General features: G+C 30.8%; 8 protein-coding genes and 1 pseudogene across 9 annotated transcripts, besides 12 other annotated features; 8 read left to right on the top strand and 1 right to left on the bottom strand.

Annotated features, from left to right (window-relative positions):
* Positions 1-1,249: 1,249 nt before the first annotated feature.
* Positions 1,250-2,203: a mobile genetic element.
* A 191-nt stretch (positions 2,204-2,394) lies between these two features.
* Positions 2,395-2,432: a mobile genetic element.
* Positions 2,433-2,748: 316 nt separating this feature from the next.
* Positions 2,749-3,816: a mobile genetic element.
* Positions 3,817-4,012: 196 nt separating this feature from the next.
* Positions 4,013-4,050: a mobile genetic element.
* Positions 4,051-4,367: 317 nt separating this feature from the next.
* Positions 4,368-5,441: a mobile genetic element.
* Positions 5,442-5,638: 197 nt separating this feature from the next.
* Positions 5,639-5,676: a mobile genetic element.
* Positions 5,677-5,990: 314 nt separating this feature from the next.
* Positions 5,991-7,063: a mobile genetic element.
* A 197-nt stretch (positions 7,064-7,260) lies between these two features.
* Positions 7,261-7,298: a mobile genetic element.
* Positions 7,299-7,615: 317 nt separating this feature from the next.
* Positions 7,616-8,567: a mobile genetic element.
* A 197-nt stretch (positions 8,568-8,764) lies between these two features.
* Positions 8,765-8,802: a mobile genetic element.
* Positions 8,803-9,115: 313 nt separating this feature from the next.
* Positions 9,116-10,069: a mobile genetic element.
* A 2,848-nt stretch (positions 10,070-12,917) lies between these two features.
* TVAGG3_0557470 (protein of unknown function, DUF4106 family) lies at positions 12,918-13,812 on the top strand (the record flags this gene model as incomplete). Its single annotated transcript, XM_051238387.1, has 1 exon — positions 12,918-13,812. A coding segment is annotated over one exon (895 nt), but the record flags the coding sequence as incomplete, so codon positions are not given.
* A 1,358-nt stretch (positions 13,813-15,170) lies between these two features.
* Positions 15,171-23,140: part of a mobile genetic element that runs on past the window's edge.
* Positions 15,773-16,210, top strand: TVAGG3_0557460 (protein of unknown function, DUF4106 family; the record flags this gene model as incomplete). The annotated part of the gene is made up of 1 exon (XM_051238386.1): positions 15,773-16,210. One exon carries the CDS (start codon positions 15,773-15,775, stop codon positions 16,208-16,210), a length of 438 nt encoding a protein of 145 aa, XP_051096210.1.
* TVAGG3_0557450 (uncharacterized protein) lies at positions 16,243-16,784 on the top strand (the record flags this gene model as incomplete). The annotated part of the gene is made up of 1 exon (XM_051238385.1): positions 16,243-16,784. A coding segment is annotated over one exon (542 nt), but the record flags the coding sequence as incomplete, so codon positions are not given.
* Positions 18,226-18,764, top strand: TVAGG3_0557440 (annotated as a pseudogene). The gene has a single exon. A coding segment is annotated over exon 1 (539 nt).
* TVAGG3_0557430 (uncharacterized protein) lies at positions 18,769-19,575 on the top strand (the record flags this gene model as incomplete). The annotated part of the gene is made up of 1 exon (XM_051238384.1): positions 18,769-19,575. One exon carries the CDS (start codon positions 18,769-18,771, stop codon positions 19,573-19,575), a length of 807 nt encoding a protein of 268 aa, XP_051096208.1.
* On the top strand, positions 20,490-20,840 carry TVAGG3_0557420 (Poxvirus D5 protein-like family; the record flags this gene model as incomplete). Its single annotated transcript, XM_051238383.1, has 1 exon — positions 20,490-20,840. One exon carries the CDS (start codon positions 20,490-20,492, stop codon positions 20,838-20,840), a length of 351 nt encoding a protein of 116 aa, XP_051096207.1.
* On the top strand, positions 21,248-21,566 carry TVAGG3_0557410 (protein of unknown function, DUF4108 family; the record flags this gene model as incomplete). Its single annotated transcript, XM_051238382.1, has 1 exon — positions 21,248-21,566. A coding segment is annotated over one exon (319 nt), but the record flags the coding sequence as incomplete, so codon positions are not given.
* On the bottom strand, positions 21,684-22,139 carry TVAGG3_0557400 (uncharacterized protein; the record flags this gene model as incomplete). The annotated part of the gene is made up of 1 exon (XM_051238381.1): positions 21,684-22,139. The coding sequence occupies one exon, from the start codon at positions 22,137-22,139 to the stop codon at positions 21,684-21,686; it is 456 nt and encodes a 151-aa protein (XP_051096205.1).
* On the top strand, positions 22,356-23,051 carry TVAGG3_0557390 (protein of unknown function, DUF4106 family; the record flags this gene model as incomplete). The annotated part of the gene is made up of 1 exon (XM_051238380.1): positions 22,356-23,051. One exon carries the CDS (start codon positions 22,356-22,358, stop codon positions 23,049-23,051), a length of 696 nt encoding a protein of 231 aa, XP_051096204.1.

The raw sequence follows: 23,140 nt of genomic DNA, 5'->3' as shown, positions 1-23,140 counted from the left end.
ACTTTTCGGTTTATAGGACCTCTCTCATATTCTATCTTGTCATAATTATCTAAACTCATAGTCATGTATGTCCTCTAACCATCTCATAACGGTTTCCAAACCACTTTTATCGGATGTAAAGTAAAAGCATGGATGGTTATGTAAAACGTCTAAAGTTTCTAAAGAGTCTCTCAAAGTATACTTCCTTGGAACGCCCGTAACTTTTTCCTGTAGCGACGATAGACCCTTACCTGTCCGGACAAAGTTGTACTATTTTGAGTGCTCTACAAAAAAAGTCAACAGCAACGACTTTCAAAAATTTTTTTATGGCTAGAAGGGGCGCAGCCCCTGGGAAGCCCCTATAACAAACTTCATTTTATACTTCATTTATACTAAACATCTCAGGGCTAGAGGGCACAGATGCCTGGAGGCCCACTACCTTTTTTTTTTGTATATAAATTCTATTAAAATTGATTTGATCCAAAAAAATATATAAAATTTGATCATAAATAAAATCGTTTTAAATTACTTCTTCATTTAAATTAGAGTAGGTGCCAAAAGTGCTTACTCTTAAACAACCGTCGGATTTCCGTAGGCAGTGGTGGTTGTTACAAAAGGTAACTTCGAATGTAGCGTGAAATCTGCAAAAAAAATTCTGAAATTTGAATGGGGAACACAAAAATTGAATAGTTTACGTCAATAAAAAAGAGAAAAATGAAGCCAATGTTTCTCGAACCTAGGACTTAGAGCAGCAATCCCACTGTTTATCCCATTACACTACATAGATCTCTCACCTCAGTGAATGAGATCAACTATATGATAACTTTTTTCCCATTATATTCTTGTGGAAAAGTGACAAATAGCAACTTTGACCCTCTCTCATTTAAATTATAACAATTATTTTTGGTTTTATATTTTTTTGGATCAAATCCATTTTAATAGAATTTATATACTATTCATCTATTAGTAAACACTACCGTATATTATTTATTAAGCTATCTTATTTTTTGAACTTTTATTCAAATCTTTGGTCGCAAGAAGAATTGCATGATAAATAAAAACATTTAATCAAAGTCAATTTTATTTTTCATATTCAAATGGACTGAGTGTTAACATTTAACATTTTTTGCTAATTGTCGTCAAAAATTAGGCGTAAAGCAAAAATTAATATTTCATATGGTTTTATGATAGATAAGCATTATATTCCCACTCATTATATTCGTAAATTTTGAGGTTTATCCTTCGCTTTTAAGATCATTGAATTTGATTTGAGAAAGGGACAGACTAGCCCATTGTCACTTTTTAATTTAGCAAATGAACGCTTATGGAGTGGAGTTTTTGGGTAAATCTGATTTGCTTATAAATGAAATAAAATCAAAAGAAACCATATTGGCATTATATTATGCAAAAATAAATGATCTTACTTAGTACTTTTAAAGTTAATTTCAGAAAAAATTTGACACAATGGTATCCGGCACATACAAGTGGTGTACAACCAAAATATAAGTTGGTTTAAACATATATTGCTATATCTCATGATCTTACTTAGTACTTTTAAAGTTAATTTCAGAAAAAATTTGACACAATGGTATCCGGCACATACAAGTGGTGTACAACCAAAATATAAGTTGGTTTAAACATATATTGCTATATCTCATGATCTTACTTAGTACTTTTAAAGTTAATTTCAGAAAAAATTTGACACAATGGTATCCGGCACATACAAGTGGTGTACAACCAAATCTTCGACTCGATGAACTTGTCATCGAGTTATATTCCAGTGTTGTTCCTTCATTCCTGATTAAGTTGCAAATTAAAGGTCTGGATTCAGAGAGAAGTGTTAAAGTTATCAAAAAAGTCACAAGAGATTTCGAAGAAATGACACAATTTAAAAAAGTCGAATGCATCAGTATGCTTGAAGCTGTTCAGAAAGGTCTGAAAAATGATACACTTGATCCCAACATTGTTTACTCAACATTAAAAATATTATTGCAAAGAAAACATTTGATTTAATAAACATTTAATTTATTATAATTAATTTTTTATTACAGTATAGTAAAAAATGCTATAAATAAATTATTATATTTTATTAAAATGTGACTTTTAATAGTAAGTGAATAAAATAAATCAGGAATTGGGAAAGAAATAAGGTTAATTAAAAATAATGAAAATTACAAGTTTAAGGTTAATGAAAAGTGACAATGGGCGAGTTTGTCCCCCACTCATTTGATTTTTATATAAAATAGTTATATATTAGAAAATAATATGCGTTTATGTGATATTATTTTTCAGAAGATTTTGTGTTCTTCTTCAAAATTTTATTTTTTTAAAAAAAGAATCTTTACAAAATATACATTTACTTTAATTAATTTAAAACCTCTATCAAAAGTTCCAAAAATTCAATATTTTAGCTTTTCTGAGGTGTCACTTTTGATGAATTTCTGTTTACAACATTATATGGTTAAAACAATGTTAATTTTGCGAGATTTCATCTGAAATTAAACTCCTTTTCATACGTAACTTCTCCTCGCCTGTAGCCTACTTCGAGACTTTTATTTTCTACCATATAAATAGGCATCATAAATAGTTTCTTTTTTCAAAGTTTGTTCATAGATATATTGTTGATAAAATATTAAATATATTCAATCTTTCCAAAAACATAAAACAATACAAGAACGCGTTATATCACCCTATGTATTCATAAATTGCACACGAAATTTTGAACAATACTTATTTGTTGATGAAGATTATCAAAAAATTGTATTAATTGAGAAAGGGACAGACTAGCCCATTGTCACTTTTTAATTTAGCAAATGAACGCTTATGGAGTGGAGTTTTTGGGTAAATCTGATTTGCTTATAAATGAAATAAAATCAAAAGAAACCATATTGGCATTATATTATGCAAAAATAATGATCTTACTTAGTACTTTTAAAGTTAATTTCAGAAAAAATTTGACACAATGGTATCCGGCACATACAAGTGGTGTACAACCAAAATATAAGTTGGTTTAAACATATATTGCTATATCTCATGATCTTACTTAGTACTTTTAAAGTTAATTTCAGAAAAAATTTGACACAATGGTATCCGGCACATACAAGTGGTGTACAACCAAAATATAAGTTGGTTTAAACATATATTGCTATATCATGATCTTACTTAGTACTTTTAAAGTTAATTTCAGAAAAAATTTGACACAATGGTATCCGGCACATACAAGTGGTGTACAACCAAAATATAAGTTGGTTTAAAACATATATTGCTATATCTCATGATCTTACTTAGTACTTTTAAAGTTAATTTCAGAAAAAATTTGACACAATGGTATCCGGCACATACAAGTGGTGTACAACCAAATCTTCGACTCGATGAACTTGTCATCGAGTTATATTCCAGTGTTGTTCCTTCATTCCTGATTAAGTTGCAAATTAAAGGTCTGGATTCAGAGAGAAGTGTTAAAGTTATCAAAAATCACAAGAGATTTCGAAGAAATGACACAATTTAAAAAAGTCGAATGCATCAGTATGCTTGAAGCTGTTCAGAAAGGTCTGAAAAATGATACACTTGATCCCAACATTGTTTACTCAACATTAAAAATATTATTGCAAAGAAAACATTTGATTTAATAAACATTTAATTTATTATAATTAATTTTTTATTACAGTATAGTAAAAAATGCTATAAATAAATTATTATATTTTATTAATGTGACTTTTAATAGTAAGTGAATAAAATAAATCAGGAATTGGGAAAGAAATAAGGTTAATTAAAAATAATGAAAATTACAAGTTTAAGGTTAATGAAAAGTGACAATGGGCGAGTTTGTCCCCACTCATTTGATTTTTATATAAAATAGTTATATATTAGAAAATAATATGCGTTTATGTGATATTATTTTTCAGAAGATTTTGTGTTCTTCTTCAAATTTTATTTTTTTAAAAAAAGAATCTTACAAAATATACATTTACTTTAATTAATATTTAAAAACGTGCTCTATCAAAAGTTTCCAAAAATTCAATATTTTAGCTTTTCTGAGGTGTCACTTTTGATGAATTTCTGTTTACAACATTTATATGGTTAAAACAATGTTAATTTTGCGAGATTTCATCTGAAATTAAACTCCTTTTCATACGTAACTTCTCCTCGCCTGTAGCCTACTTCGAGACTTTTATTTTCTACCATATAAATAGGCATCATAAATAGTTTCTTTTTTCAAAGTTTGTTCATAGATATATTGTTGATAAAATATTAAATATATTCAATCTTTCCAAAAACATAAAACAATACAAGAACGCGTTATATCACCCTATGTATTCATAAATTGCACACGAAATTTTGAACAATACTTATTTGTTGATGAAGATTATCAAAAAATTGTATTAATTGAGAAAGGGACAGACTAGCCCATTGTCACTTTTTAATTTAGCAAATGAACGCTTATGGAGTGGAGTTTTTGGGTAAATCTGATTTGCTTATAAATGAAATAAAATCAAAAGAAACCATATTGGCATTATATTATGCAAAAATAAATGATCTTACTTAGTACTTTTAAAGTTAATTTCAGAAAAAATTTGACACAATGGTATCCGGCACATACAAGTGGTGTACAACCAAAATATAAGTTGGTTTAAACATATATTGCTATATCTCATGATCTTACTTAGTACTTTTAAAGTTAATTTCAGAAAAAATTTGACACAATGGTATCCGGCACATACAAGTGGTGTACAACCAAAATATAAGTTGGTTTAAACATATATTGCTATATCTCATGATCTTACTTAGTACTTTTAAAGTTAATTTCAGAAAAAATTTGACACAATGGTATCCGGCACATACAAGTGGTGTACAACCAAAATATAAGTTGGTTTAAACATATATTGCTATATCTCATGATCTTACTTAGTACTTTTAAAGTTAATTTCAGAAAAAATTTGACACAATGGTATCCGGCACATACAAGTGGTGTACAACCAAATCTTCGACTCGATGAACTTGTCATCGAGTTATATTCCAGTGTTGTTCCTTCATTCCTGATTAAGTTGCAAATTAAAGGTCTGGATTCAGAGAGAAGTGTTAAAGTTATCAAAAAAGTCACAAGAGATTTCGAAGAAATGACACAATTTAAAAAAGTCGAATGCATCAGTATGCTTGAAGCTGTTCAGAAAGGTCTGAAAAATGATACACTTGATCCCAACATTGTTTACTCAACATTAAAAATATTATTGCAAAGAAAACATTTGATTTAATAAACATTTAATTTATTATAATTAATTTTTTATTACAGTATAGTAAAAAAATGCTATAAATAAATTATTATATTTTATTAATGTGACTTTTAATAGTAAGTGAATAAAATAAATCAGGAATTGGGAAAGAAATAAGGTTAATTAAAAATAATGAAAATTACAAGTTTAAGGTTAATGAAAAGTGACAATGGGCGAGTTTGTCCCCCACTCATTTGATTTTTATATAAAATAGTTATATATTAGAAAATAATATGCGTTTATGTGATATTATTTTTCAGAAGATTTTGTGTTCTTCTTCAAAATTTTATTTTTTTTAAAAAAGAATCTTTACAAAATATACATTTACTTTAATTAATATTTAAAAACGTGCTCTATCAAAAGTTCCAAAAATTCAATATTTTAGCTTTTCTGAGGTGTCACTTTTGATGAATTTCTGTTTACAACATTTATATGGTTAAAACAATGTTAATTTTGCGAGATTTCATCTGAAATTAAACTCCTTTTCATACGTAACTTCTCCTCGCCTGTAGCCTACTTCGAGACTTTTATTTTCTACCATATAAATAGGCATCATAAATAGTTTCTTTTTTCAAATTTGTTCATAGATATATTGTTGATAAAATATTAAATATATTCAATCTTTCCAAAAACATAAAACAATACAAGAACGCGTTATATCACCCTATGTATTCATAAATTGCACACGAAATTTTGAACAATACTTATTTGTTGATAAGATTATCAAAAATTGTATTAATTGAGAAAGGGACAGACTAGCCCATTGTCACTTTTTAATTTAGCAAATGAACGCTTATGGAGTGGAGTTTTTGGGTAAATCTGATTTGCTTATAAATGAAATAAAATCAAAAGAAACCATATTGGCATTATATTATGCAAAAATAAATGATCTTACTTAGTACTTTTAAAGTTAATTTCAGAAAAAATTTGACACAATGGTATCCGGCACATACAAGTGGTGTACAACCAAAATATAAGTTGGTTTAAACATATATTGCTATATCTCATGATCTTACTTAGTACTTTTAAAGTTAATTTCAGAAAAAATTTGACACAATGGTATCCGGCACATACAAGTGGTGTACAACCAAAATATAAGTTGGTTTAAACATATATTGCTATATCTCATGATCTTACTTAGTACTTTTAAAGTTAATTTCAGAAAAAATTTGACACAATGGTATCCGGCACATACAAGTGGTGTACAACCAAAATATAAGTTGGTTTAAACATATATTGCTATATCTCATGATCTTACTTAGTACTTTTAAAGTTAATTTCAGAAAAAATTTGACACAATGGTATCCGGCACATACAAGTGGTGTACAACCAAATCTTCGACTCGATGAACTTGTCATCGAGTTATATTCCAGTGTTGTTCCTTCATTCCTGATTAAGTTGCAAATTAAAGGTCTGGATTCAGAGAGAAGTGTTAAAGTTATCAAAAAAGTCACAAGAGATTTCGAAGAAATGACACAATTTAAAAAAGTCGAATGCATCAGTATGCTTGAAGCTGTTCAGAAAGGTCTGAAAAATGATACACTTGATCCCAACATTGTTTACTCAACATTAAAAATATTATTGCAAAGAAAACATTTGATTTAATAAACATTTAATTTATTATAATTAATTTTTTATTACAGTATAGTAAAAAATGCTATAAATAAATTATTATATTTTATTAATGTGACTTTTAATAGTAAGTGAATAAAATAAATCAGGAATTGGGAAAGAAATAAGGTTAATTAAAAATAATGAAAATTACAAGTTTAAGGTTAATGAAAAGTGACAATGGGCGAGTTTGTCCCCCACTCATTTGATTTTTATATAAAATAGTTATATATTAGAAAATAATATGCGTTTATGTGATATTATTTTTCAGAAGATTTTGTGTTCTTCTTCAAAATTTTATTTTTTTAAAAAAAGAATCTTTACAAAATATACATTTACTTTAATTAATATTTAAAAACGTGCTCTATCAAAAGTTCCAAAAATTCAATATTTTAGCTTTTCTGAGGTGTCACTTTTGATGAATTTCTGTTTACAACATTTATATGGTTAAAACAATGTTAATTTTGCGAGATTTCATCTGAAATTAAACTCCTTTTCATACGTAACTTCTCCTCGCCTGTAGCCTACTTCGAGACTTTTATTTTCTACCATATAAATAGGCATCATAAATAGTTTCTTTTTTCAAAGTTTGTTCATAGATATATTGTTGATAAAATATTAAATATATTCAATCTTTCCAAAAACATAAAACAATACAAGAACGCGTTATATCACCCTATGTATTCATAAATTGCACACGAAATTTTGAACAATACTTATTTGTTGATGAAGATTATCAAAAAATTGTATTAATTGAGAAAGGGACAGACTAGCCCATTGTCACTTTTTAATTTAGCAAATGAACGCTTATGGAGTGGAGTTTTTGGGTAAATCTGATTTGCTTATAAATGAAATAAAATCAAAAGAAACCATATTGGCATTATATTATGCAAAAATAAATGATCTTACTTAGTACTTTTAAAGTTAATTTCAGAAAAAATTTGACACAATGGTATCCGGCACATACAAGTGGTGTACAACCAAAATATAAGTTGGTTTAAACATATATTGCTATATCTCATGATCTTACTTAGTACTTTTAAAGTTAATTTCAGAAAAAATTTGACACAATGGTATCCGGCACATACAAGTGGTGTACAACCAAAATATAAGTTGGTTTAAACATATATTGCTATATCTCATGATCTTACTTAGTACTTTTAAAGTTAATTTCAGAAAAAATTTGACACAATGGTATCCGGCACATACAAGTGGTGTACAACCAAATCTTCGACTCGATGAACTTGTCATCGAGTTATATTCCAGTGTTGTTCCTTCATTCCTGATTAAGTTGCAAATTAAAGGTCTGGATTCAGAGAGAAGTGTTAAAGTTATCAAAAAAGTCACAAGAGATTTCGAAGAAATGACACAATTTAAAAAAGTCGAATGCATCAGTATGCTTGAAGCTGTTCAGAAAGGTCTGAAAAATGATACACTTGATCCCAACATTGTTTACTCAACATTAAAAATATTATTGCAAAGAAAACATTTGATTTAATAAACATTTAATTTATTATAATTAATTTTTTATTACAGTATAGTAAAAAATGCTATAAATAAATTATTATATTTTATTAATGTGACTTTTAATAGTAAGTGAATAAAATAAATCAGGAATTGGGAAAGAAATAAGGTTAATTAAAAATAATGAAAATTACAAGTTTAAGGTTAATGAAAAGTGACAATGGGCGAGTTTGTCCCCCACTCATTTGATTTTATATAAAATAGTTATATATTAGAAAATAATATGCGTTTATGTGATATTATTTTTCAGAAGATTTTGTGTTCTTCTTCAAAATTTTATTTTTTTAAAAAAGAATCTTTACAAAATATACATTTACTTTAATTAATATTTAAAAACGTGCTCTATCAAAAGTTCCAAAAATTCAATTATTTTTAGCTTTTCTGAGGTGTCACTTTTGATGAATTTCTGTTTACAACATTTATATGGTTAAAACAATGTTAATTTTGCGAGATTTCATCTGAAATTAAACTCCTTTTCATACGTAACTTCTCCTCGCCTGTAGCCTACTTCGAGACTTTTATTCTACCATATAAATAGGCATCATAAATAGTTTCTTTTTTCAAAGTTTTGTTCATAGATATATTGTTGATAAAATATTAAATATATTCAATCTTTCCAAAAACATAAAACAATACAAGAACGCGTTATATCACCTATGTATTCATAAATTGCACACGAAATTTTGAACAATACTATTTGTGTGATGAAGATTTCAAAAATTGTATTAATTGAGAAAGGGACAGACTAGCCCATTGTCACTTTTTAATTTAGCAAATGAACGCTTATGGAGTGGAGTTTTTGGGTAAATCTGATTTGCTTATAAATGAAATAAAATCAAAAGAAACCATATTGGCATTATATTATGCAAAAATAAATGATCTTACTTAGTACTTTTAAAGTTAATTTCAGAAAAAATTTGACACAATGGTATCCGGCACATACAAGTGGTGTACAACCAAAATATAAGTTGGTTTAAACATATATTGCTATATCTCATGATCTTACTTAGTACTTTTAAAGTTAATTTCAGAAAAAATTTGACACAATGGTATCCGGCACATACAAGTGGTGTACAACCAAAATATAAGTTGGTTTAAACATATATTGCTATATCTCATGATCTTACTTAGTACTTTTAAAGTTAATTTCAGAAAAAATTTGACACAATGGTATCCGGCACATACAAGTGGTGTACAACCAAATCTTCGACTCGATGAACTTGTCATCGAGTTATATTCCAGTGTTGTTCCTTCATTCCTGATTAAGTTGCAAATTAAAGGTCTGGATTCAGAGAGAAGTGTTAAAGTTATCAAAAAAGTCACAAGAGATTTCGAAGAAATGACACAATTTAAAAAAGTCGAATGCATCAGTATGCTTGAAGCTGTTCAGAAAGGTCTGAAAAATGATACACTTGATCCCAACATTGTTTACTCAACATTAAAAATATTATTGCAAAGAAAACATTTGATTTAATAAACATTTAATTTATTATAATTAATTTTTTATTACAGTATAGTAAAAAATGCTATAAATAAATTATTATATTTTATTAAAATGTGACTTTTAATAGTAAGTGAATAAAATAAATCAGGAATTGGGAAAGAAATAAGGTTAATTAAAAATAATGAAAATTACAAGTTTAAGGTTAATGAAAAGTGACAATGGGCGAGTTTGTCCCCCACTCGTATTAATTATCTGAATTATTCAGAACTGTTATTAAAATATAAATCTTAGCCTAGTTTAAATAAGTGTTCTGATAATTCAATTGGATTAATTCAACTTTGTTTGGAATAGTTTAAATATCATATTTTATAAGCAAATATTAAAAGCTTTTGAAGTATAAATCGAACATATTCTGTTAGTATGTTTGAATACAAGTTGATTATGCTCATTTTCGGAATATATCTCATTTGATAATTTTAATGTTTATGTTATATTAAAGCAATCATATCCCCTTAGTTACTTTTATTAATTTGATGCAATATGACTAAGAATACATTATTAAATATACATGCATTGAGAATTTGCACTTCTATTAAATGCAACTATATGGTTTTTAGTGTTTTTAAGCTGGTAAGAAGAAATACTATTCTATAAAAGGATTATCAGTATATCAAAATCATAAATTATTTTTAATTTGCTTGATGCAATTTTCAAAATCTGTCAAAAACTCCAAAATTCAGATAAAAATGGATTTTAAATTGAACATAAAAATGATCTTTATACACTAATAATATTAAGAAAATATGAATTTTTTCATTCTTGTCACTTTTCTTTCTAATGGGAACCAACTCGATCTTCTTACAGAAAACCATAATAAAGCATTTTTGATCAAATAAGATCAAAATTTGCATAGATGTGCTTCATAAAGAGGTTGGATTTCATTTACTGATTCCAAATTTCACGAATTTCAAAACGCATAATTATCTTTTTAGAAAAGTCATTATAAGGATTTAAAACACAGATCTTCCATGATGAAAAGATACCCATTATTACAAAGAATTTTCTCATTGTTCTCAAAGCTTGCCAAATTAGATGCTCAAGAAGAGAGAATTTAATGTAAATTGTTACCTTACAAAATCACATCCACTTTGTTGGATTTATTCTACTTGTAACACTGATTTATTACCAATTTATCAGATTTTCAATAATCTTTTGACGCTTTGTTATCCAAAAAAATATTATTTGTTTTGTTGTATTCCTATTACTGATTCTATATTCAGTAATACCATTTTCCTCGAGCACGTTACAAAATTGAGAGGGAAAATAAAGCATTATTATTTTAATCTATATACTATCCTCATGCATAATATCATATAATTTTTATTTATATTTTTCTGAGGCATGCCTAAAAATTGAGTGTTTTCATTTGGTCGGTCTCCTTATCGTCCTCTCCCCCACAATATTGATAAAACCCCTTTTTAAAAATTTGAATAGGAGACTTTACATATGAAAGACAGTTTAAAATTAGGTTTTTTTGAATTTTGAACTAAAATTTGTGATTGGCAATTATTGAATAATCGATTGGAATATGAAAGAAATACTTTAAAATTGAATAGAATGTGCCGATATAATTTTTCTCACAATTTTAAAAAGTTGTCCAAATCCTATTTTTGATTGAGTTTTTGCAATTTTTATATATCAAGTGACAAGCTAAAAATCAAATTTTTGTTGTACTACTATTAATGCAACTATTTGTAAATTACGTGCATCCTTTGTATTCGAGTAATCAACACCGAGATTACATATTGTAAGAAAATCTTTGGAATTAGATTTTTATTTGAATTTAAATTCGGACAGTCTATTTCATGTTGCTTCGTGAGAATATATATAATTTGCAATATGAAAATGATATACATGATTCTGTATAAATAAGTAATTATGCTTTAGGAAACTGCTCGGCATTGCATGAGATCTAATCTTAATAATTTTTTAGATATGTTGAAATATGTAATATTTAGCTTCAATATCATTTATTATGGTGTGTCTTTGCTGTTTTGTGATATTGGATATCAATGACTCTTCTGTGAACGAAAAAATCATTAAATTCTAAACGTAAGCGAAACTCATTCAATTTATTATTAGAATAAAATCTATTTTAAAATTGAGCTATTTGATAAATCACAAAAGAATACTTTATATTTAAAAAAAAAAAAAAAAAAAAAAAAAAAAAGGTAGTGGGGCTTCCAGGCACTTCGTGCCTTCTAGCCCTGAAGATGTTTAGTATAAATGAAGTTTTTTTTTCTTGGGATGGGCTTCCAGGCACTTCGTGCCTTCTAGCCCATAAGAAATTTTTCCCAAGACCCAAGAGGAGGACCGAACCCCAGCCGACCAGCCGTTGACTTTTTTGTCATGATTTCATCGTAAATGTTTTGTCAAACTTCTTCGTAATGAGCGTAAATGACCAAAAATAATGTTTATGTTAGCATGTTAGATCTAACACGTTTTCTAACATGTTTTCTAACATCGTAGAAAACTCATGATTTCATCGTAAATGTTTTGTCATGATTTCATCGTAAATGTTTTGTCAAACTTCTTCGTAATGAGCGTAAATGACCAAAAATAATGTTTATGTTAGCATGTTAGATCTAACACGTTTTCTAACATGTTTTCTAACATCGTAGAAAACTCATGATTTCATCGTAAATGTTTTGTCATGATTTCATCGTAAATGTTTTGTCAAGACTTCTTCGTAAATGTTTTGTCAAGACTTCATCGTAAATGTTTTGTCATGATTTCATCGTAAATGTTTTGTCAAGACTTCTTCGTAAATGTTTTGTCAAGACTTCTTCGTACATGTTTTGTCAAGACTTCTTCGTAAATGTTTTGTCATGATTTCATCGTAATGAGCGTAAATGACCAAAAAATAATGTTTAGGGTAGAAGGTTAGATCTAACCTCTTTTCTAACCTCATTTCTACCCTCTTGAATTTTCATGAATTTCATCGTACACTTTGACCGAGTAGTTTTTTGTGCTGAACAAAAAGTGTCATATAAACATCTGTCAAAAACCGCTTTTTAACTTCACTTAAAATGCCACGTAAGCTACGTAAGAATATACGTAAGAGGAAGGGAGCATTGAAACATCCAAAAGTAAGACTGACACCACAACAACAGTTGCAACAACAAATGCTGAATGACCCCACTATGTTGCAACAAATGTCAAGCAACCCTATGCTTTTAAGCCGAGTTATTGGTGCACAGAGTGGAGGTTTAAGAGCGGCACTTTTAGCGAAAATGGCAGGCTATGGTGGAGCTGCAGACGGAACAGCTTATAACCCTCAAAGTCAAATGAATTTGAGTTCACTCAAAAATCAAATATCAGATGTCAAAAAGTCAAACATAGACATACAGAAGCAAATAGGTGAAAACGAAAAGAAACTAGAATATGACAGACACACAAAGAAACTCAATGAGTTAAACGTAGAGAAAAAGAAGAAAGAAGAACAACTGAAAGAACTAAGTACAGAGGAATATGCGAAAAAAGTGTCAGAAAAAGCAGCAGAAGTAGCAAAAATGGAACAAGATGTTGTAAATTTGAAAAACCATACTACTCAATATAAAGTACTGAAAGATGAAGAGATAAAACAAAAAGCCCTGAAGACATATATGGATAGCGATGAGTATAAAAAAGAAGTTGAAGCAAATGTAAAGGCAGAAAAACTTTTACAGTTGCAAAACCAAACCGTACAGTATGAAAACTTAGCACAAGAAAGTAAAAATAACGACGCAGCCATGCAAAAGGCAATGAAAAGCGCAGAATATATAAAAGCTAACAATGACTGGTTAGATGCCCAAGCCAACGCTAAAGCAGCCCAGCTTATAGGGTCAATAAGGACAAAAATACAAGCGGATGAAGACAGTTCAAATGAAGCTTTAACAAATGCTGACTTTAAGAATGCCTTCGAAGCTCTTCATAGTAAGGTGAAACAAGTGAACGACTTCTCATCTGGAAAGAAACTGAAGTCTGAAGGTTTCGACAAAGAGTTAAGAGAAGTAGCACAAAATATGACGAAAATAACAGATGCAGCAACGAGACAGGCAGTTCAAAGTGCCTATGACTCCGTTAGAGCAACTGTTGTGGAAAGTCAAGAAAAAGAGTTACAACAGACCAAAACAGACCTAGTAAATGCTTTCTTAAAAACGAAAAGTCAGGTAGGACATTATGCTGCAGATGGAACATATGTGCCAGCTGGTGGAACTTATATACCACCAAACCCTCCAAGAGAAGCACCTGCACCAGGACTACCTAAAACATTTACATCGTCACATGGACATAGACACAGGCATGCACCAAAACAACAACCAACAGTTCAAAATCCAGCACAACAACCAACAGTTCAAAATCCAGCACAACAACAACAACCAGCACAACAACCAACAGTTCAAAACCCTGCACAACAACAACCACCTCCACAACCAGCACAAACAGAGCAAGGAAACCAAGAATTCTTAAAAATGCTGAAGGAAGAGTGTGGTTTCCCAGATACTGTTAACTTTAGTGACAGATATAAAGAAGCTATTAGAAAGTTCAAGGATGGAAATACTGACCCGAACCTATTTAGCTTTATGACTCAGCACCAAATGGGATATAATTTCAAACCTGGAAAATACAAGCTCGCTAAGAGATATGATTTAATAGCATATCATCCAAATGACATGAACGAATTTACTCCGAGATATTTGATGTCAGAGCTAAATGACAATTCAACTTTCGTCATGAAACGCGTAAAAAATAGAGACGGAACGAAAGAACAAAGGCTTATGAATGCGGATGACGTAGATAGGGAAATTGTTGAAAACGGTCTCGGAATATATGAAATGCCAGCAGATGAGGTACAAGAAACTCCACAGGAAGAAGTTCAGATACAACCAGACATGGAAGAAATAGTTCAGCAACAACAGCTAGAAGAGCCTGAAGGAAACGAACAAGTCCCTCCTTTGGAAACTAACTTCACAGAACTAGATGAAGATTTGGAACAGCCGAAAAATCTTGACCTTCAACAAGTGTATGCGGAGAATATGGAACCTTTCCAAGAGTCTAAAAAAAATTCGGCTGACATAGTAGAAGAATATCGAAAAATGTTTGCCGACATACAAAAGACTCCAACACCAGATGAAAATATTCAGCATAGAATGGAAGTACTGAAAGAAAATGTACACAAATACAACAACCCTTTTTACTTACGAGCATTTAACGTTCAATCTTTGGATGAACTCGGTGAAAATAAAAGGTTAAATTTCAAGAAAACATATAGAAATGAAACATTGTTTAAAGTTCATTCAGAACCTAACCAAGATGGAAACAGACCTACTTTTGTTTCTGCAGACTATGGAACTACAATGAGATGGGGTCATAAAGCTAATTCGGATAGGTGGTTCATAAACTTACAACCACAATTCCAAGAAGTTGTAGACGCAATGGAAGTGAATGGTGAACCAGATATAGCTGGTATTTTCAGCGCGGCTTTAATGCCATTGAAAGATATGAAAGATGCAGATATTTTGGACCAGTATGAAATGAACATGGCTGATGGAAATATACACCTGACGTTCTAGAACATTTATCTCAAAGAACTACACAGAACCATAGAGATGGTATATTTGGTGAAGAGTTTAGAAAGAAAGTTAGGGAGAGCGAAGGAAGAGAACCTATTGTACATGACCTTGCAAACGAAAGTTTGCAAAATGTCATAAAAACTTACTTTGCAGACAATGAACTGAGAAGGGATGAATATTTAAGAAAACTCAAATGGACAGTACCAAATGAAATGTTAGTATTGAAAAACATGTTCCTTGACAAAATAAAACCAACTACAGAAATAAATGACGCAAGACTAAAACATTGGGTAGAAGCTTTCCCATTCACAAAAGATATTATTGGTAACATGGAAAGAAAACCAGAATGGCTACAAAAACATATATTTGGAAACGAGCTTATTCCATATGGACAGGCACTGTTTGAAGAGCTTGAACCTGAAACTCAGGAAAGAGTCATACAAACAATACGCGAAGACTCAAATACAAACTATGACAAACTCTTTCTAGGATATAGGTTACCTGAGATGGGCGACCAGAGCCCAAAGGCAAAAAGGACATGGGAAATTTACAACATACTAGGTGAACATGAGGCAAAGATGCAACAACTTGAAGCAGAGGGCAAGTTACCAAAAGCGGCACCAAAGAAGAAGAGAAGAGTTGTAGAAAGTAGTGAAGAAGTAACTTCATCTAGTGAAAGTAGTGGCAATGAAGGAAAAAGAAGAGTTAAAAACTCAGTCAGGAAGAAAGTAAAGCTTGGTCCACGTGGGTTCTATTATGACAAATAAATCCAACTATTCTATATTTTTACCCATATGAAATGTACGCCGCTCAGAATATAACGCCAACAGTTTTGGATGCCATGAATGGAAATGTTTCCGAATGGTATAACGAATGCGACAATGCCATTAGAAGGTCAGAAATAGTTCCTGGAACTTACGAATATACAACTGCTGTTTCTTATGGAAATGTAGGTGAGTTTGGTGAAGGTTCTTCAACAACAGTAGATATTGCTTGCGACAGGTTTCATATAATTTCTATTGACAACTCATTCTTATACGTGGAACAAGACATTGAAATAAAACCTTCTACCAAGTTGTCTGACAAGAAAGGTTGCAATGGAATTTTCTATGTCGGATACCAATATGCTCCAGAAGTTTTCATGGGATATAAGATATATTCTAACTCTGACCTAGTCCAAACAGTAACATGGGCAAACTATGAATGGTTCGCTTTGAGAAACTCAGTACAACCACAAGCTAGAGAACAAACAGACCAGTACGCAACCATTGAGAAAATAAGAAGACTTGACCCTAACGTTCCAGGAGTTTATGTTAACTTTCTGGTTCAGATGGAAATGCTGTCACTAAAGTAAAACTGAAACTTAGAGTTCCTTTGTCATCTTTCCTCATCTTCAGGTTTTTAAGATACTTGCCAAACTGGGCAGGAAAAAATTTCTATCGAACTTACTCCAAGCAAAATAACTTAGTCATTGCACCAACGCAAGACCCATTCACTCTTACAGACGTAAAGGGAGCAAATCAAACGTCATTCGCCGAATTTTGCAAAGATAAGGTTGACTTAGACTTTGGTTTCTCAAACCTCAACACTGAAGTAAGGTATTATTTCAATGCTGCTGGAACTGCTTGGGACCCAGTTAGGTTTACATGCGAACAGTTTGAATGCAAGAGAATAGAAAGCAGACTTGCAGTCTATATGTTGGACCCAGATATTTCAAATGCTTTAGCTGCCAAATATATTGCAGTTCCACTTATGTTCCCTATACACCAAATATCTGTCAAAGACTTTGCAGGTGAAGTTGGAAACCAAAATCCAGGAACCGCAGGTGCAAGAACAGATATTGCTTTAACAACTGCAATGAAACACGCAGATACTATGTTTGTACTGTTCAGACGAACTATAAATGACTATTCTTGTTTCTACAACCCTGGTATTAATATCATATAAACATAGATGGCAAATATTATCCAAGAGAAGAATATTCTACAGTTGAGGATATGAGGTCATACAACTTGACATTAGATGCTATGAACTTTAACAACAACTTCACAACAACCATTAACCCTGAAATGCAAAGTTCTATTATGCCATATGTGAAAGTATGGACTCATACAGGAAGTCAAAAAACTCAATATACAAATGGAGACCGTTCAAACTTTTGGCTTGGCATTCCATTTGCTGACTCAGAAGACTTTATGGGTGGTATTTCAACTGTTGGTACTGTACAAATACAATATACTGGTGACAGAGACGGTCCATATGAACTGAGCAAAGAAGTTTACAAAACCAATAGCACTTTTCACGGAAGATGCTCTTTGAAGATTCGTTCGATGAAACCTGCTGGGGCTCCTCAGATTGGCATAACGACAGCTTCCATCGAGCAGATTTTGGCAGCAGGTCAGTAAGGTTGTTCTTGAACTGACTTCTCTCCGTCAAATATTGACAGTACGCCAGTTTTGACATAATATTGTATTATAAACTTACCTTTAGAAATATCTGTAAGTTTTGAAGTTATATTTTTGTCTGCTTCAAGAACTTTCACCATTTCAGTTATACCAACTTTCTTTGCTTTATGAAAATATTTTGGTTCAGCAAAAACTGCTATTCTATAACATTTTCCATTGTTTGTGTAAAGAACTATTCTGTCAATGTATTTGTATTGCTTGTGAGTATAAACCTTGTTTTGCTTCAATTCGAAGAGATATCCGAATACGTCCATCTTTTTATTTGTAGTAAAATGTCATTTCCGAAAAATAAAAGCGTAAGTGTTTCAAAAGGTTTAATGGCAGTGGCAGATGTGAAGTTAAATTCACCAACTCAAACAAACAGTCAAAGTGTTGTTTGGTCAATGTCAAAGAAAGAGATGTTGAAGTGGGGAAACCATACGAAGACGAAGATGGTATAACAATTGTTCCTGTAAAAGAACAACCAACATACCCTGAAGTTAGCAGAGACTTGAGTTCTGTTGCAGATATTCGAAACGACTACATGCAACTTAAAGATAAGCTTAAAACTCAGGAGAAGATTTGTCAAGCTTTAGGTATAATGTTAAACTTGGTCGAACACAACCCTGTAAAAGTGAACTCATATGTCATCGCACCTCATGAAGTTTTGAAAGAACTATTGAAACTTTTGACAGAGGCAGACGATATAAACATCAAAGAAATAGAACCCGACGTTAGTTGCTGTGGTGTTTCATATAATGTCATTGACAAGATATACGTTATGAAAGGAGGTGAAACGTTGAACTTAAAGTATAGTTTCCCAGACGTCATAAAAATATTTGACGACCACAACATTTCATTAAAATTTATTTGCTAAGTAAATGGCAGAAGACACAATGGTTTATACTATTACGACTAAAAACCCTGAGTCATATAATTCTATAACAACAAACTTACAAAGTCCTCAAGGACGATATTGTAAACTAACCTTAAACACAATGACGACTAAAGCCTGTTTTGCTCTTTTGACACCAGAAGATTTTATTGTTGTGAATGGTAAAAAATACTCCTTTGAAGATACTTACTCAGATATACCACCAACAGGTTTTGTTGACTTATTTAATACTTTAAGGACGAGTGTAACATGTGCTGCAACTAGAGCAGGTTTCATTATGTTTGGATGTCCGACTGAGTTTACTATAAACAATATGAGCTATAATACAAAACTTATATCTGGTTTTTACTACCAACAGTTTCCTATAACAGGAAAAGGTGTCATACAAGGAATGTCTATTCCATTGACTTTAAGCACACCTATTTTATATATTGTTTCAAACTTAGGTTCAAAGTGCTATTCGAATGTCGACAGAAACTATTATGACCAAAAGATACTTATGCGTATAAACAATACATTCTCTGCTGGTTTGCCTATTGTTCATTCGAATGCAGAGTTTTCAGCTTTAGTAAACTCAAACACTTTAGCAAACATAAACTTAACCTTAGTTGACGCAAACTTTGTTCCTGTAAAACTTTTATGTCCTATGTATTTGTCAATGACGGCAGAAAGTTTCGAATTGGAAGATGCAACTGGTGAAAGTATTGTATTACAAGAACAACTTCAACAACAAATAGCTCAAGAACAACAAATAGCTCAAGAACAACAAATGCAACAAATAGCTCAAGAATAAAAAAAAATATTTTTTTTTATTTTTATAAAAATGTACAGAATAGATGTTTCAGATTTTTATGACTTCCAAGCATTCAGAAATATGTGTCCATTTAGAGACTATAACAAAGCAGTCGAGAATTTGAAACGTTTAGTCATTTATGTCGACTCTGCCCCAGAATGTTATGTCATGAAAGAATGGGATGTTGTCTTTAACAAACCAAGAGCGACAATAGTGTCAGAACAAGAATGTAGACAGAAACTTAAGAAAATAAAAGTCGTACAAGTTGGCATGAAGATGTTAGATGCTTGGATATCTTATTGTCAAAACTTGAAGATTTTTCAGTTCGAGGTATAAAGTTCTATACACCTTCTCCAAACTTCTATTCTATCTTCACTGGATATAAATACGAACAAGTAGAATGGAAAGAAAATATTATAGAAGCTTGGTTAGACCATGTCAAAGAAATTATATGCAATGGAAACGAAAAGGTTTATGAGTATATCTTATGTTGGTTTGCAAACATCTTACAACATCCAAGTGCTAAAAATGAAACTGCTCTCATTATAATTGGAAAACAAGGAACTGGTAAGAATACTTTCTTTACAGATATCTTATGCAAACTGTTAGAGGGCTATTCGAACCCGAATATGACAAACTTAGAAAACATCTGTGGCAAGTTTAACTCTTCAATAGAGAATATGAAACTTATAGTATGTAACGAACTTCAAAGTATAGATACAACAAAAGTTTTGAACTCAGATGCTTTGAAGAGTCTTATAACAGACAAAGTTGGAGTTGTTGAAAGAAAATATAAAGACCAAAGAGTTTGTGAAAATGTTGCAAATTTCATTATGGTTTCAAACAATGTTGTTCCGATGAAGTTAGAAAGTTCTGACAGAAGATATGTAGTTGTCAGAACGTCAGATTCTCATATGCAAGATACTGAATATTTTGACGCTTTGTCAGAATGTTTGACATCTGACTTTTACAACCACTTGTTCTCATATTTTATGACATTAGATATTTCTAAGTTCAATCCAAGACAAATTCCACATACAGAAGAGAGACAAACATTGTTAGAAGCAAACAAGAGTGTATATGAACTGTTTATAGATGAGACTAACTTTGAGTGTTTAGATGAAAGGTCATTGTACGATTCGTATAAACAATATTGTCAAGAATATGGTTATATGGCAGCTTCTAAACGAACATTCTTGGCAAATGTCAAAAATCTTTTAGATGTTCAGAATGGTGTATATACAAAGAAAAATTTTTATGAGTAAATTTTAAAAAAAAATATTTTTTTTATCCGATAGAAAAGATGACAGAAAAATTAACTTTTTACATAGCGCCAGACCCTTCTTGCCCACATCTTTTTAAGCCACAATATATAGACATAGAACTAAATAGAGAAAGCGAAATTCTACAAACAGAAGAAACATATAGAGACCTAGATAACGAAAATGGATATGCGCTATTCTGGTTAGATTGTCCTTATGAAATGTATGAAAAAAAGGCTTTATATGAAGAATATAGAAAATATTGTTATGAAAACGATATAAGACCAAGCTCTAGAGAAAAATTCTATGCTGGTATAAAACATCTTTTCAAAGTTCGGAATGGCAAATATAGAAAGAAATAATTTTTCTGAGTAAATTTTAAAAAAATATTTTTTTATCCGATAGAAAAGATGACGAAATTCATCTCAGTAAACAAGTATATGTCAGGACTTAAAGAAGAACTAGACCCATTCACATATTTGAATGTTTACTTCTACCATTTTGAAAAGTCTTCATTCAGCAAAGTTTGGAACATCGAACCAGTTAAGTTTGCTATTGTGACTAAAAATGGTGCAACATTTGAAGACTTAGACATAGAAGGTTTGTTAACAGTCAAAGAAAATTTTGACAGAAGGTTTTCAAACCTTAAAGAAGGCAAAGCATACAAACTTGTTATACCTTATGAACCAAAGAAAGCAGACGACTATGAATATTATGAGTCTAAGATAGTTGAAGTTCAAGGTAAATTAGGTAAAAAGATTTTAGAGTCTAAGCCAGTGTTTACTCCTAAAGAGGAAGAGAACATTGACATTGACCCAGAAATGTTCTAAAAATAAAATTTTATTTTTACATGTCATATCTCACCTTCTCTGGAACTGGCTCTGGTTCAGGTTCTTTCTTCTCTTCTACTTTTTTCTCTTTCTTTCCTTTCTTCTTCTTTTCTGGTGGAGTTATGTCAAACTTCTCAGAACCATATTTCTGTAAAAGTTCTTTGTCCTTTAATAGCTCTTCTATTCTGTTTTCTATTTCATCTTCAAGAACAGCGCATGTGTCATCTTTGCATTCTAAGAACTTTTGTTGGACTTCATCTCTCCAAGAGGCGTCATCTCTGTCAACAAGTCTGTCATTGACAAACTTAAAGACTGCTCTGCCTAATGTTTTATGGTTCTTGTCATATTCCCAGAAACAGAACTTTAGAACAAATTCACCTTTCTTGTTTACACTATGTAAGATTTTATGGTCGACAGATGTTTTGCTGTCGAAAAGTTTGTCTCGAATATAGATAGCGAAATCGCTAGACATTTTCTAAAAGATAAAAATTTTAATTTTTCTAAAAATATGTTAGAAAAAAAGTTTGCTGACATTGACAAGAAATTTGAGAATGTTTTAAACAAGAACAAGAGGAAGTTAGAAAATGCTCAGATAAAGCCTATACATGACAAGTTCTTATTTGCTCAGAATGGTATAACAGGTCTAATTGCACCACCTGGGTCGGGTAAGACTTTCACTTATCTTAAAATGGCTGCACAACAACAAGAACTAGATGAGAAGAACCCATTCTATGAGTTAGTTGTTATTTGTAGTACTTCTGGTCAATTTGACCAAACCGTCAATTCGTTCAAAGATATTATAAAAAAGTCTAAGTTAGTATGTATAAAGGATACTGAGTTGTTAGATTGGATAAAGAAGTACCAAAGAAGAGTTTTGAAGTACAATGCTATAAATGAGTATATAAATTCGAAGTTTAAAGACCCAAATGAGGAAATGCAGAGAATATTAGAGAAGAAACACTTCAGAAACAAACAGAAAGAGATAGAATACATTTCGAAGAAATTGCAATCTTACGATTGGAAGACTTACCCTCACAGATGTCTTCTTATCTTAGATGATTTCGCCTCTCATCCTTTGTTAAAGAATAGAGAACAAGATATGTGTCGAATTCTTAAGAAGCTCAGACACTTCAACATCTCTGTTGTCATTTGTGTACAGACAGCAAAGAGTTTAAGTAAGGATGTAAAGAGAATACTTACTGACATTATACTTTTCCCAGGATTGTCAGAAGACGATTTCATGGAACTTATGAAAGAGTCCATGGCAGGTAAGTTTGACAGACATGAACTATGGGAGAAGTACAAAGTCATACAAGACCCTCATACTTCTTTCAGAATTCATATCTACGCAAACAAAGTTCAAATTGTAAAAAGTCAAGCTTGAAAAATAAATGGTTCATTTACTCTACTTGTTTGAAGTTGTCAAAATACTCTGTTATTTTTCACGATTTTCATAGAGTTTTGGCGACCCCG

This window comes from Trichomonas vaginalis, chromosome II (genome assembly GCF_026262505.1).
Source record: "Trichomonas vaginalis G3 chromosome II, whole genome shotgun sequence".
In the NCBI taxonomy this organism is placed as follows: Eukaryota; Parabasalia; order Trichomonadida; family Trichomonadidae; genus Trichomonas; species Trichomonas vaginalis.
This window is presented reverse-complemented; position numbering and strand designations above follow the sequence as displayed.